The following is a 16,557-nucleotide window of genomic DNA, read 5'->3' as shown; positions in this document are numbered from 1 at the left end:
TGAAAAAGTTTCAACCCCCCCCCCCCCCCCCCCCCCGACTGGCAGATCGTCCGGTACGGACACTTTGATGGCGGCTATGTTCCCATGGATCCAGTCAAAAACCCGTCCCCGGTTTTTGCTGTGGAGGCGCAGGGGGCTGCTTAGGCGCACGCTGTTGACGGGAACGAGCGCGCTGGAACTGTCCCTGTGCCTGATGAGGCCTTCGGGCCGGCTGGGTGTACCTACGCTTGTTGAAGGCGTAGGGCACAGCCTGCCGGGCCCGGGAAAAACGTCCACCTGCAGAGGTGGATGCTGAAGGTGCCCGGTGGGAGAGCTTGTCGAGGGCGGTTTCCCGCTGATGCAGTTGGTCCACCAACTGCTCAACCTTCTCGCCAAAAATATTATCCCCCCCCCGGCAAGGGACATCAGCCAGCCGCTGCTGGGTGCGGTTGTCCAGGTCAGAGGCACGCAGCCAGGAGAGTCTGTGCATCACTATATCTTGGGCCGCAGCTCGAGATGCCACATCACAGGTGTCATAAATACCCCTGGACAGGAACTTTCTGCACGCCTTCAGCTGCCTGACCACCTTCTGAAAAGGCCTGGACTGCTCCGGGGGGAGCTTGTCAACCAGGTCCGCCAGTTGCTTCACATTATTCCGCATGTGTATGCTCGTGTAGAGCTAGTAGGATTGGATGCGGGTCACGAGCATTGAAGATTGGTAGGCCTTCCTCCCAAACGAGTCCAGAGTGCGAGACTCCCGCCCCGGGGGCGCCGAAGCGGTATCCCTCGAACTCCGTGCCCTCTTGAGAGCAGAGTCCACGACCGCCGAGTCATGAGGCAATTGGGGCCGCATTAACTCTGGGTCTGAGTGGATCTTGTATTGGGACTCCGCTTTCTTGGGGATGGTGGGATTAGATAAAGGTCTCAACCAGTTCCGAAGCAGTGTCTCTTTGAGGACATTGTGCAACGGTACCGTGGAGGACTCTCTAGGTGGTGATGGATAGTCGAGGACCTCGAGCATCTCGGCCCTCGGCTCATCCACAGAGACCACAGGAAAGGGAATGCAGATAGACATATCCCTGACAAAGGAGGCAAAGAAGAGGCTCTCAGGTGGCGAGAGCTTCCTCTCCGGTGAAGGAGTGGGGTCGGAGGGAAGGCCCACAGACTCCTCTGAGGAGAAATATCTGGGGTCCTCCTCCTCCCCTCCACGAGGCCTCTTCCTCGGTGTCGGACATGAGCTCCTGTAGCTCAGACCTCAACCGGGCCCGGCTCGACTTCGAGGCACCGAGTCCTCGGTGGCGGCGTCGAGGAGTGGACTCCCGCGCCGGCGGGGATGAAGCTCCCTCCATCGACGGGGACTCCACCTGCGTGACGGTCGAGACCGGCGGTGTCGGCGTCGAAGGCCTCGGCACCGGGCTAGAGCACACCGGCGCCTCCATCAATGGCGCCGGGGGGCACAGTCTGGCGCATCAGCCCTTCCAGGATCCCCGGAAGGATGGCTCGGAGGCACTCGTCAAGGCCCGCTGTCGGGAAAGGCGAGGGGGCCGGTGGAGGTGCTGGTGCCAGAATCTGCTCGGGTCCAGGAGACAGCACCGAAGTGCCTGTGCCCTGACGTAGCGATACCTCTACTACCGAGGGGGACTGCTCCTCCCGGCGCTGCCGCTTCCTTGGCGTCGAGTCATCTCTGGAGCCGGAGCTGGTAGCCACATGCGCCGTAGGCGACCGATGACGGTGCTTTTTAGCCTTCTTCGGGTGCCTGTCATCGGCGCTCGGCGGTACCGAAGAGGAGGAGGTAGATCCCCCTCAGCCTCGAGGGATAGAGTCCGACAGGGTTCGGTCCCGATGGCCCTGGGTAGAGGGAGTGACCGGGGCCGATTGCCCGCGTGGCCGCTCACCCCTGCCATCTCCGGAGGACCGGCGGGCCAACGGAACCTGTGCTCCTGGGGTCGGTGCCGTCGGTGCCGATTTTGTGGACATCGGTACCGGTACCGAAGATCCGGCCGTCAACACCGATGCCGTCGAAGTCGAGGGGCCGGCGCAAGTTCCAAAAAGACGGTCCCGCAGAACTTGCCTCGCCACCTGTGTCCGTTTCCGTAAACCGAGACACAAGGTGCACGTCTTGGTATCGTGCTCCGGCCCGAGGCACTGGAGGCACCAAGCGTGAGTGTCGGTCTGCGAGATATGCCGGCCGCACCGACCATACTTCTTAAATCCACTTGGGACCTTCGAGGACATCGACGGAAAAATTGCGTCGGCGAAGTCAAAGTCGTCGATGGTGGCAGTAAAAGGCACACCCGAAAAGAAATAGACCGCGCGGCCACAAGGCCGCAACGAGGCGCCCCCCCCCCCGCTAAACGTTTACGAGGGGGGGAAACAAAGTTTTGTTTTGTTTAAAGAAAACAGAATAAAAGAAGCGAAGAAACAAACTAAGAAGAAAAAAATTTCCGGTTTCCGGGGCTGACAGAGAGAGAGACGAACACGGCTCTCTCCAGCGCGGAAAAGAAAAGACTGAGCGGGAACGGTCGCGCACAGGCGGGAAGACGGCCGCGCATGCGCGGTGGGCGTGCCCTGCGTGCGGGAACGGTCGCGCACGGGCGGGAAGACGGCCGCGCATGCGCGGTGGGCGTGCCCTGCGTGCGGGACCGCCCGCGAAGTTTTGTTCCGGTTGGTGGGGGCTGCCGTGGACGTCAACCCAGTCGTGAGAACAAGCAGCCTGCTTGTCCTCGGAGAAAGCCATTTACACAGAGGAGTTAAGCACCTGCCTGCAGAAAAGCATAAAATCATTGATTGATAACTCTCAAGAAGGAGCAGAGAAGTACATCCTTCTGGAAATTAATAAGATTCCATACAAAAAAAAAAATCCCAAAAGATCATACACCCAGCACTAAGCTTAATCGTTTTCTTTTTTTTTTTTTAAACAAACCAGGATATGCCTTGGAAATAACAGCTGCAGCCCTCTCTGGACTGAGCAATGTGGGGTGTGCTCACAAAGTTCAGCAAAGAACAGTGTGCCCGAGCAGGAGGCTGTCACCTCCGCTGACTTGAGTGACAGGGAGTGAACGGTAAATGCCTGACTTTAGTCATACCCTGCACCAAACAAACCTAACCTCACTACAAGTACCCAAAGGAACACTAAGGTAAAAATTAGGGCAAAGAATAACCCATATAAAGAACAAACTGTAAAACTAGATTGCACCTACTGAACCATAAAAAGGAACACAACTACTCTTTCTTTTTTTTTTTTTAATTACCAGTAACACAGATACGGTAAATGCACCTCTATTCATAGGTACACCTCCAAATTCTCTGAGGTCCTCATAACTAAAGCAGCTGGCAAGAATGTTAAAAAAACAGCAATTTTCAAAAAAACAGAAGACCTCTGTATGTTCACAACATCGTATTATATAGAGTGGAAACTTCTTCCAGGAAGGATCTGCTGGCTTCTCCCTTAAAGGAAAACAGCCTTGCCTAACACATATGACCGAAACTGCTGTGTTTTTAAGGAAAAAAACTGAAAATTTAACAGACAAAAGGAGGGAATTCCTAAGACACCAGACCCAACCAGAAACAAAGCAGACTGGGCAGACAGAAGAAAGGAAAACAATATGAGCCGCTGTGGTCAGAATCTACATCCCCCTTGTAGACACGGCCGGCAAAAAAGAAGAACCCCTTGACGACGAAGCATCCAAGATGGTGGTGTTTCCCACCAAAATCAGCAGCGAAGGGGAAGGGGACGCAACCACTGACAAGACATCGGCATCGGGTCCCCCCAACAGCTAAACTAACGATTTCCCCACTGGCACCGAGTCCACGCCACTGACAAACGGTGCAACAGCAAAATTTCTCCGAAATCGGGGCAAGAACACCTGATCAAGAAAAATAAACCGCGAAGGAGCTACACTGCTCAGCTTGTTAAAGAAACAGACCCAAAACCGCTCTGTCAAACTAGCAGACTGAGGGGTCCAAAATTTTTACTTCTCCTACTAAGTGGCTGCCTCTCCCCACCGCCAAAGCACCTCCCTTGAGGAGCTTGAGGTAACTTTTCTCTTTTAGCTGTATAGGTAAAATGCCAGCAATAAAATCTTTTTAAAATCTATTCAAAATAGCTAGCAAGAGATATGGGGGAGGAACCCGGCCTTTCGAGTGTAGCATCCCTGAGGCAAAAAGAAGCCCCCAAGGACCTCAGCCTCTACAGCAGGTTTTTTTTTTTTTTTTTTAAAGGGCACAGAAGACAAAAACACATTAAAGAATAACCAGACAATGAGAAATAAAGAAATACAGAATAAAGCAATAAAGAACTGAGACTAAAGGGCTCACCACCTTCCACCTGCTGGAGATTGAGATTACTGTGCCATGGCGGTTATCTATTTTCACATACTCCTCGCCCTGCTGGCCGTGGGGGCGGTGTTGGACTACTTCTCTCTCCCTCCTCCAGATTTCAACCCCTTCTTCCACCTCAATCTCACTGTTTTTCCTCCTTTGAAGTCCACTCTATCCGCCTTTTCTCTCCTCTGCCTCTTCGAATAGCGGTCATTTATCGTCCCCCTGATAAGTCCCTTTCATCCTTTCTCAGTGACTTTGATGCCTGGCTTGCCTTCTTCCATGATCCTTCCTCCCCCTCTCTCATCCTTGGTGACTTTAATATTCCTGCTAATGATCCTTCCAACTCTTATATTTCCAAGTTACTCGCTTTAACGTCGTCCTTTAATCTCCAACTATGCTCCACCTCCCCCACTCATCAAAATGGTCACTGTCTTGATCTCATCTGTTCACCCTCTAGTTTCCTTGCCTCCGATCTTCCCCTCTCTGATCACCATCTTATAACTTTCACACTTAAATCTCCTCCCTCCCAGTCCTATCCTATCTAATTTATCTAGGAATCTTCACGACATTGACCCTTCATCTCTATCCTCCCATGTTTCAAACCTCCTCTCTACTGTGGCACCATCCACGTCTGTCAACGAGGCTGTTTCTTCTTACAACAATACTCTATCCTCTGCCTTAGACACTCTTGCACCTTTGATGACCCGCCCTGTAAGGCGTACAAAACCCCAACCTTGGCTGACTTCTAATATCCGCTACCTACGTTCCTGTACCCGCTCCGCCGAACGCCTCTGGCGGAAATCTCGGGCCCTTGCTGATTTCTTACACTTTAAGTTCATGCTGACCTCCTTCCAATCTGCTCTTTTACGTGCCAAACAGGATTATTATATCCAACTGACCAACTCTCTTGGCTCTAATCCTCGACTTCTCTTCACCACATTGAACTCTCTCCTCAAGGTGCCCCCTCCCCCAACTCCCCCTTCACTATCTCCTCAGACCCTTGCTGAATTCTTTCACAACAAGGTTCAAAAGATAAACCTTGCTTTCTCTACCTCACCAGCTCTCCCTCCACTAGTCCGTTCCCCTCTCTCTCCTTCCCCTCATTCCCTTTCCTCCTTTCCTGAAGTTACTATTGAGGAAACTACACTTCTCCTTTCTTCCTCAAAATGTACCACCTGTTCCTCTGATCCCATTCCCACCCACCTTCTTAATGCCATCTCTCCTACTCTTATTCCTTTTATCTGTCACATTCTCAACCTCTCACTTTCCACTGCGACTGTCCCTGCTGCCTTTAAACATGCTGTGGTCACACCTCTCCTTAAGAAGCCTTCACTTGACCCTACTTGTCCCTCTAATTACCGACCCATCTCCCTCCTTCCTTTTCTCTCCAAATTACTTGAGCGTGCTGTTCACCGCCGCTGCCTTGATTTTCTCTCCTCACATGCTATTCTTGACCCATTACAATCTGGTTTTCGCCCTCTCCACTCAACCGAAACTGCGCTTACTAAAGTCTCCAATGACCTATTACTGGCTAAATCCAGAGGTCAATATTCCATCCTCATTCTTCTTGATCTTTCCGCTGCTTTTGACACTGTCGATCACAGCATACTTCTCGATACCCTGTCCTCACTTGGATTCCAGGGCTCTGTCCTTTCCTGGTTCTCTTCCTACCTCTCCCTCCGCACCTTTAGTGTTCACTCTGGTGGATCCTCTTCTACTTCTATCCCTCTGCCTGTCGGCGTACCCCAGGGTTCTGTTCTTGGTCCCCTCCTCTTTTCTATCTACACTTCTTCCCTTGGTTCATTAATCTCATCCCATGGCTTTTCCTACCACCTCTATGCTGATGACTCCCAAATCTACCTTTCTACCCCTGATATCTCACCTTGCATCCAAACCAAAGTTTCAGCGTGCTTGTCTGACATTGCTGCCTGGATGTCTCAACGCCACCTGAAATTAAATATGACCAAAACCGAGCTTCTCATTTTCCCCCCCAAACCCACCTCCCCGCTCCCCCCATTTTCTATTTCTGTTGATGGCTCTCTCATTCTCCCTGTCTCCTCAGCTCGAAACCTTGGGGTCATCTTTGACTCTTCTCTCTCCTTCTCTGCTCATATCCAGCAGACCGCCAAGACCTGTCGTTTCTTTCTTTACAACATCCGTAAATCCGCCCCTTTCTTTCCGAGCACTCTACCAAAACCCTCATCCACACCCTTGTCACCTCTCGTTTAGACTACTGCAATCTGCTTCTTGCTGGCCTCCCACTTAGTCACCTCTCCCCTCTCCAGTCAGTTCAAAACTCTGCTGCCCGTCTCATCTTCCGCCAGGGTCGCTTTACTCATACTACCCCTCTCCTCAAGACCCTTCACTGGCTCCCTATCCGTTTTCGCATCCTGTTCAAACTTCTTCTACTAACCTATAAATGTACTCACTCTGCTGCTCCCCAGTATCTCTCCACACTCGTCCTTCCCTACACCCCTTCCCGTGCACTCCGCTCCATGGATAAATCCTTCTTATCTGTTCCCTTCTCCACTACTGCCAACTCCAGACTTCGCGCCTTCTGTCTCGCTGCACCCTACGCCTGGAATAAACTTCCTGAGCCCCTACGTCTTGCCCCATCCTTGGCCACCTTTAAATCTAGACTGAAAACCCACCTCTTTGACATTGCTTTTGACTCGTAACCACTTGTAACCACTCGCCTCCACCTACCCCCTCCTCTCTTCCTTCCCGTTCACATTAATTGATTTGATTTGCTTACTTTATTTATTTTTTGTCTATTAGATTGTAAGCTCTTTGAGCAGGGACTGTCTTTCTTCTATGTTTGTACAGCGCTGCGTATGCCTTGTAGCGCTATAGAAATGCTAAATAGTAGTAGTAGTAGTAGTAATTACTGGATCTTTCTCTAGCTGGCAAGGGCTCTTATTGGCTAGCTGGAGTTACAGTTTCTCTCAGTCTCCATCTGCTGGAAGGCGTACACAACCCATCAGTCACATTCTGGGCCGGTCCGGAGGGACGCTAGGGAAACATGGACATTAAAACATTTTACAATTATTTTGACTTTCAATACATTTTAATGCTTCTCTCTCAGGTATTTCTTCCTTCTCTTTAATCTCACCTTTGGAAGTCCTTTCTTTGGGGCATTCCCCCAGGAACTACAGGAGGAGTTACTTTCTTGGGAAGCAGCATTATTCCATACATCTCCTTCTTCATCCTCCCACTGGCTTGTACTGAGGTTCATATCATCCCCACTATTGCCCCAGCCTTCTTGCATAGATTTTGAAGCTGGCAGAAAGAAAGGGAGCATGTTTTCCTATGGTTTGGATAACCAATTGTTAAATACATTCTCATTTACACTGATTTATACTCAGTTGAATACTTAAATCTGCTCTTTTAAATTTACTGCCTTACACTTTTAAGGTAGTGATAAAAAGTACTGTTAGAGCCCTGTGTCGTATCTCGAAGAGCTTTATACTGTGCTAATTTAGCAAGAACTTTCAGAGCCATGTTGGTTTTTGATTGGACAATATAACAGGCTTGATGCCATAACTAGCAAGAATGCTGCAGATACTTGCCTTTGTGATATCCTGGTCAATATGACTACACACACTGAATGGCAAGGAACCTGGTTAATATAAATTCACTATATCTTGAAAGCAAATTTTATTTGTTACATTTGTATCCCACATGTTCCCACCTATTTGCAGGCTCAATGTGGCTTACATAGTACCGGAGAAGCGTTTGCAGACTCTGATGTGAACAAATACAAAGTTGGATCGGTAGGGAATGCCTTTTTAAACAGGTTAGTTTTTAGTGATTTCCGGAAGTTTAGGTGGTCATTTTAGTTTTGATACAACATAGCACGAGAGTTCAATGTAATGCATATGAAGAAGTCTGACACAGTAATGGCAACTCTAGATTGTGCTTTGTTTTCTAACAAGAACTTATAATAAAAATGATATCAAACATATAAATGGCAAGTGACCGACTCACCTGCAAATGCGCAGTAGAGACTTCCCTCTCTGTCCCGCCCTCACGTCAAGACATGATGACGTCAAAGGGCAGAACAGAGAGGGAAACGGAGTCGGACTGTCAGACGCTGCCGCTTGGAAACAAACATCGCACGCACCAACCTCCACCCTCCCCCCCCCCCAACCCCGCTCCTGCCTCCCTCCGTATCGGGCCTCCTGCACTGACCTGACAGCGCCTCTCACCTCCATGTGGAAGCGCTGCAGGCAGCAGCAGTGCATCACGGAGGTGAGAGGCACTGTCAGGTCAGTGCAGGGGGTCCAGCATGGAGGGGGGAGGGAGCGGCGGCGAGGAGGGTAGCTGGAAATCTCGCCCGTTTTAACAGGCTTAACGGCTAGTATTACATAAATGGCCAATATTTCAACACTGAAATGGTAACAGCATTTAAAACAGACTATGTTACAAAAACACGTTTTAGCCTCACTCTACCCCCTTTTTGTTTTCAAAATTCATTACTAAGTGCTATTCCCTGAAACCTAAAACCCAAGAAGTACATACTAATTTTTATTGAGTTTATGTTTCAATTGGAGGTCTCAGACAGGGTTAATACTGATGTACCATGATTAGTGGTTTCATAAATTTGAACGACCCCAGTATTTGCTCTTTGTGGATCTTTATTTCAGGAAGGCAGTGATGAACTGATTTTTGTATGGATTCTATTATTTTAGTGGCTTCCCCTATTGAACTATCTAGCTGGTACAGCACATATACAATGTATTGATCACATTGGTATGTTGAGGAGGGGGGAGGGGAGGAAATCAGTAAGACATAATGGGTTCATAAATGGATTAAATCAAACTACTGAATTAAAAAAAAAAAAAAGCATACAGTGAAATATATAAGTTAAGTAATCTCCCTCTCAAACTGTCTCTCCTTGTCCTCTACTCTCCCAACCCCCAAGTTGCCCCACCTCCACCACTAACCCCTGCAAACGGGCATACCACTGCCCAGACTGACCTCAACAGTCAAAACTACCATCACAGAACTGCATCCACCCCCCCCCCCCAAAAAAAAAAAAAAACTAACCTGCCACCCCACAAACTGCTACCACCTCCAAAAACTACTTCACATACCAGCCCCACAACTCCATAAACTGAACCCATGCCTCCCAAAAAACTCTTTCAATTGCCCCCCCCCCCCAAATACTACCTAGAACTGTGCTGCCACCCACAAACTTTCCTCAACCCCAAAAATGTATCCCACCAGCCTTTAAGCTACCCTCCACAACTGCCCCACCACCCCATAAAGTGCCCCTACTCCAGGACGTGGTGGATTTTTGAGGCATGGTGTCTGGATCGCGACACTTCTCCATTTCGTGAGTCTGTGCCTAACATAGTGGATGTTTTACAGTACAGCTTTGATAAAGACCAGTCGTTGGCTTCTCTTAAAGATAGCTGCTTGAACCGCTAAACCAGAGACATCAAAACTGCTCTTTTTTTTTTTTTACATTTGTACCCCACGCTTTCCCACTCATGGCAGGCTCAATGCGGCTTACATGGGGCATTGGAGGGTTAAGTGACTTGCCCAGAGTCACAAGGAGCTACCTGTGCCTGAAGTGGGAATCGAACTCAGTTCCTCAGGACCAAAGTCCACCACCCTAACCACTAGGCCACTCCTCCACTCCACTCTTTAGGAGGGCCTCCATATATCCTGAATAAAACCCATGCCTCCATCCACGGGAACCGTATTCCTCTTAGTAATAGCAGAAACCACCACAGCCCACTAATAAGTTAAATGATGTGACTATACCATGCCTCTGTGGTTACATTCCACTAATAAATTAAATGATTAACTGGCTATCTTGAAAGGATTATATAAACTTTGGACACATGACTAGGAACAAGAATATATACTTATTTATTCAATACCACAAGTCCTCATATACAGCCACAAAACAACCTTTTAGGGTGGATAATGTTCAGAATGAGCTCCTTTTATTATAGACCAGATAGAAGAGAAGAATTTCCAGTTTTGGCCTAGTATAAGTCATCACAAGAACAAAATATAAGAAAACCAATGGAGTGCATTAGGGGATTATTTAGTTATGTTTAAACAAAAAAAAAGATCTGCATGAAACAAAATTTGTATTTTGACTTATAAAACCACTTGTCCCTGAAACATGCTTAAAACAAAATAATCCATTTGTGTATCTAAAATGTAAACGTCTACAAACAGATGAGGTGAAAATGTGATTTCATGTGCCCCAATGAGATTTTACTTCCATTTAATTTCAATATATTCCATCTTCATAACACCAGGCTTCCCAAGGCAGATAACAGCTAAGATGAAACCATCAGGAAACAGGATATCCTCACTGAAATTTGGCCATCTGTATGGTATAGAACAGTGTAGAAAAGTGAGCACAAAATACAGAGTTTATAACTGCTGTTTCTACTAGCTACAATAGTTTTGTAAGCTGTTCTGATATTCAATTTTTATTTCATGATAATTTATATTATTTTTAATAATCTTTTGCTGTTTTCAAAAGCGCTTGCTATTGTTTTGGTTAAGCGAAAATGGTGGCAATCTCTGCCTAATGGCTTTGGCCCATATAATGGGCTAGATAGGCTCATGTCGTCTCCTGTTCTGAAACAGTCCTTTGGGACGGACACCGCCCCCCCCCCCCCCCCCCCAAAAAAAAAAAAACTTTGGAACAGATTCAGCTGAAGGCAGAGTTCCCTTATCAATGGATCCAGTACTCAGTGGTACCTACTGACTTTTCATCTTTGGGGGGAGGGGGGATCCAACAGCAGGAGTTACTGGCAGCACAGCCTTTTCCCAAACTTCCTCTCATTCTCATAAATTGCTCTGTCAATTTGGACTAGTTCAGGCAGTCTGAATTAATCACACCCAAACTCCCTCCACTTGTTTCCAGTATGTCTAGAATAAAGGGACATGACATGCTACAGGTAAGCCATGGCAGTTCAGTGTGTCAGCTAGTGCATTTGGCCTACTTGAGCACAGGCATGCAAATAAGCACTAAGGCAGGCAAGTGCAATCCACTCTCTCCTTTTGCTTCCAGTGTATGTGGAAAAAAGGGAGATGTCACGCTGCAGGTAAGTCATGGTAGTTCAGTGTGTCAGCTGGTGCATTTGACCTGGCCTGAGAAGAAGCAGACAAGCAACAGAATCTTTTGATGAGAGGGAACCAGTATTGCCAAGGCCAATATAATGCTCTAGGAAATGTAACATAATTCTCGTCAGCAAGATTACATTGACGTCATTGATAGACGGGTAATGACAAACTATTTTTATATAAGTTTTTACACTTCAAATATTTCCAATAGAAAGCGACATAATGGTAGTATTTGACTTTCAAATAGCTTTGAATATCCATGTAGTTTGAACACACACGTTGACCTTTTGCATTAGGCATAAAATTTAAAGCCAGCCGGTGGTTTCCTGTCATATGTCGGCTTTCGAACATAAGTAGTTTTGTTTGCAACAATCAATTGTTGGACTTTTAAAATCTTCACTTGGCTTAGATCAGTCAATAAGCTTATGTTTTATTTTAATTAATTGTATATACACCATTTATACGGCAGTTTTTATATTCATTGATGCTGTACATTAGAAGTGCTACGCTTATAGAGAAATGAGCAGTCTGAGAATATTGGCTATTTAGGAATTGCGAACGGTTAACCATACATCACTACATGCAATACATTTTATTTTGTGATGACATACATATGTACATATTGAATTGTATTGAGCATCATAAGACTGATACATTATCACATGTTCGTTGTAGGATTCTTCTTTTCAAAGTGTCATCTGTTAAGGAGTGCAATTTTCCACTGCACAATTGTGAGCTCAACAAATAGATAATTTATACTATTACTTCTAATTGCAATTATTTTATTTGATTAGCAATCAGCACATTATTTGTGTTAAAAAATGTATATATATATATATATATATAAAATCATGTTGGTTCAATAAACAATACATATAAATTTCTTAGATTAAATATATTTCTAATCATTTTTAAATCGCTTAAAATTTTATATATTTTTTTCAAATTATACTTTTCAATACTTACATTTTCCTTTTTTGTGTTTTTTATTTTATTATTTTTCATTATTTTTTAAATTTTTTCTTTTATTTATCTTTCTCATTTTTTTTTAGTTTTTCGAGTGGAAATTATATGATCATGCAAATATTAGGTAGGTGCCAAATTTATTTAAAATATAAGCACAGAGTCTCATGTTCAGTCATTTTGCAGCATATATTTTATCAATGTTTATTAATATGATTATCCTTTATCATTTGATGTTATATTTTATAATTTATATATTTAATATATAATTAAATTATTATAATATGCATTTTACTCACTTTGTTTATTGATGACATACATATACATAATGTCTGTCCTTGGAAAGTATGTTAACATATATTGTTTAAATTATATCTCTCTATATAAAACACACCTCCAATGTTCTATTGAAGCCTCAATTTTCCCAACGTTCTAAAAATGAGGCTGTGTAGATCGATGCTCCTCCATGAGTGTATACCCCGCCCTCACATCACAACGTGATGACGTCGAGGGCGGAGCACTTACATTCAACGAATAGCATCGCCCACCCGTCCCTTCGCAAAAAAAAAGGGACGTCAGACGGATCGCGAACGCAAACGAGCAGTAAGAAAGGGAGGACTATCGTCACAATGCGATGACAACGAGGGTGGAGCACTTGACACTTGGGAGGAAGCAAGGGAGGAAAGCAGCCTGAACGTGGGAGGGAGGGAGCGAACCTGCCTGAACGTGGGAGGGAGAGAGGCAGGCAGCCAGACTGAAAGTCGGAGGGAGGGAGGAAGCAAGCCAGCCAGCCAGAACGTGGGAGGGAGGCAGCTTGAACGAGGCAGTGGGAGAGAGGGCCACGACTCTGAAAGGTGAAGGGAGGGAGGGAGGGGGGCCACGAACCTGAAGCTGGGAGGGGAGGAAAAAGGGGAGGGGGAGGGGAAGGAAGGGGGAGAGGGAAGACAGGGGGGCAGGAGATAGAGCGGGGGCCCTGCCGCACACTCTCATTCTCTCTCACACACACTCTCACAGACAGCCTCACTCTATGTCACAAGGCAGGAAGCCAGCCTGAACGTCAGAGGGAGGGAGCCAGCCAGCCAGCACATGGGAGGAAGGGAGGCAGCTTGAACGAGGCAGTGGGAGAGAGGGCCACAACCCTGAAAGGCGGAGAGGGGGGGGGGCACGAACATAAAGCTGGGAGGGGGGGGGACCCTGCAACACACACTCATTCTCACACACACAGCCTCACTCTATGTCACACACACTCGCACATTCACTCTGCCTCTCTCTCACACAGTCACTCTCAACACACACACTACGATGAAAACCTTGCTTGCGCCCGTTTCATTGGTCTCAGAAACAGGCCTTTTTTACTAGTTTGTATATAATTTATACATTTACAGAATTGTACTATATCATTTTGTTATTTTTGTAGTAGATCATATCATGGTGTTTTAAGATTATCAGCCAAGTATTCAATCATGGTTTTAGAATATAACTATTATTTTGTTTTTTTATTGTTTTTTTATTGCTTATGTTTATTCTAATCGTATAACTGTTTGTTTTGTAGCCCCTGATGCAGCCCAGTTGGGCGAAACATGGCCTGTGTCGGGTTTGCTAACTATATTCTGATATTTATTAAATATAAACATTTTTTTATATATGTATCTGCTTTGTCTGTTTTACAATTATGAGGGGTTCTCCAGGTTTGAAAAAATTTCCTGTGGAATTGATATTTCAAAAACCACTCATGAGGTTTAAGAACCTTGCTGAGCCTGCCAATTACCCGATTACTTATTTTTAGAGATGCTGGTGGCCTGAATTCGAAAATAATTGGAAATGACAAATCACAAATTCTTGCTGATTTCTGGCAGATATGAAGGGAACTGTTCTTCCTTGCTTTTTGACATAAAACATGGCAACTTGACTGTCTGTCTGAACTTTCATATAGTATGTGCTCCAAGGTCTGGATGACTGATAGGGGGGGAGTCATCGCTTGGCTTGTAACCAAATGAAAAACACAAGATTGGTTCCCCAACCAATTTTGGAAGCATCTGTTGTGAGGACAGAGTGATATTCTAGAGGGGCAAATGGGAAAGGGGAAGGGGCGGAAACAGCACTCTCTAAAGTCTGCAACGACCTGCTCCTCGCCAAATCCAGAGGCCACTATTACATCCTCATCCTCCTCGATCTATCCGCTGCGTTTGACACTGTCAATCATGATTTACTTCTCGCCACACTGTCCTCTTTTGGGTTCCAAGGCTCTGTCCTTTCCTGGTTCTCCTCTTATCTCTCCCACCGCACCTTCAGGGTACACTCTCATGGATCTTCCTCCACTCCCATCCCACTATCTGTTGGAGTTCCCCAGGGATCTGTCCTTGGACCCCTTCTCTTCTCAATCTACACCTCTTCCCTAGGCTCACTGATCTCATCTCATGGTTTTCAGTATCATCTTTATGCTGATGACACCCAGCTATATCTCTCCACACCAGACATCACCGCCGAGACCCAGGCCAAGGTATCGGCCTGCTTATCTGACATTGCTGCCTGGATGTCCAACCACCACCTGAAGCTGAACATGCCCAAAACCGAGCTCCTCGTCTTTCCACCTAAACCCACTTCTCCTCTTCTTCCACTCTCTATCTCAGTTGATAACACCCTCATCCTCCCCGTCCCATCTGCCCGCAACCTCGGAGTCATCTTCGACTCCTCCCTCTCCTTCTCTGCGCATATCCAACAGACTGCCAAGACCTGTTGCTTCTTCCTCTTCAACATCTGCAAAATTCGCCCTTTCCCCTCTGAGCACACCACACGAACTCTCGTCCATGCTCTCATTACCTCTCGCCTTGACTGCTGCAACTTACTCCTCACCAGCCTCCCACTTAGCCATCTATCCCCCCTTCAATTCATTCAGAACGTTGCCGCATGTCTTATATTCCGCCAGAACTGATATACTCATATCACCCCTCTCCTCAAGTCACTTCACTGGCTTCCAATCAGATACCGCATACAATTCAAGCTTCTCCTCCTTACCTACAAATGCACCCGGTCTGCGACTCTTCACTACCTCTCTACCCTCATCTCCCCCTATGTTCCCGTCCGTAGCCTCCGCTCACAGGACAAATCCCTCCTCTCAGTACCCTTCTCCACCACTGCCAACTCCAGGCTCCGCTCATTCTGCCTTGCCTCACCCTATGCCTGGAACAATCTTCCTCAACCCCTACACCAAGCCCCCTCCCTACCCATCTTCAAATCTCTGCTTAAAACTCACCTCTTCAATGCACCTAACCTTTCGAGAAATATAGTATGCCCTATCAGATTGTCTCTACACTTGTCTTTTAGATTGTACACTTGTCTCTAGATTGTACACCCGTCTTTTAGATTGTAAGCTCCTTGAGCAGGGACTGTCCTTCCATGTTAAATTGTACAGCGCTGCGTAACCCTAGTAGCGCTTTAGAAATGTTAAGTAGTAGTAGTAGTATATATCGCCTTTCTGAGGTTTTTGCAACTACATTCAAAGCGGTTTACATATATTCAGGTACTTATTTTGTACCAGGGGCAATGGAGGGTTAAGTGACTTGCCCAGAGTCACAAGGAGCTGCAGTGGGAATTGAACTCAGTTCCCCAGGATCAAAGTCCACTGCACTAACCACTAGGTCACTCCTCTAGCCAGGCTGCATTCAGAGATCGACCACTGTAGCATAGTTTGAAATGAACTTTAGTAGAAAGAGGCTGGATATGATGATTTCATTGGAATTTAAGATCCCATTGTGGCTCACTCATTTTCAGGAACCCATAATGTACAACATGAACTTCAATGACTATATAGCTTAACAACTGCCAAGTAGGCTCTGGCTGTAAGTGACAAAACATTAAATATTGCAGACTTGGAGAGCCAGCCTTTGCAATCTATCTTGCCACAGAAAAGCTTTCACTTGATCCATGTCTACATGTCTGTCAGTAGGTTTCAGTGTTCATTTTTCAAAGTTGGTGATAAAACAAGTTCTGGTGGAGGTGCATTATTTCATCTCTGCAGAACACCGCTAGATCTGTCAAACAAGCTGCCAGGAGCCAGTTCTCAAGGTATGAGAAGACCAGATTCTTTCCTGTGCAGGCAAGTAACATAGTAACATACATAGTAGATGCCGGCAGAAAAAGACCTGCACGGTCCATCCAGTCTGCCCAAGAAGATAAACTCATATGTGTACACCT

General features: G+C 46.4%; 1 protein-coding gene across 1 annotated transcript in view; it reads right to left on the bottom strand.

Moving 5' to 3' along the window:
* TNRC6C (trinucleotide repeat containing adaptor 6C) overlaps positions 1-16,557 on the bottom strand; it is a 253,617-nt gene that overhangs the window by 166,140 nt on the left and 70,920 nt on the right. The window contains 1 exon segment of the mRNA XM_030208143.1: positions 7,415-7,581. Coding sequence (XP_030064003.1) covers positions 7,415-7,581 — 167 coding nt within the window.

This window comes from Microcaecilia unicolor, chromosome 6 (genome assembly GCF_901765095.1).
Source record: "Microcaecilia unicolor chromosome 6, aMicUni1.1, whole genome shotgun sequence".
Lineage (NCBI taxonomy): Eukaryota > Metazoa > Chordata > Amphibia > Gymnophiona > Siphonopidae > Microcaecilia > Microcaecilia unicolor.
The sequence above is the reverse complement of the archived record's forward strand: the minus strand, read 5'-3'. Positions and strand labels throughout refer to the sequence as shown.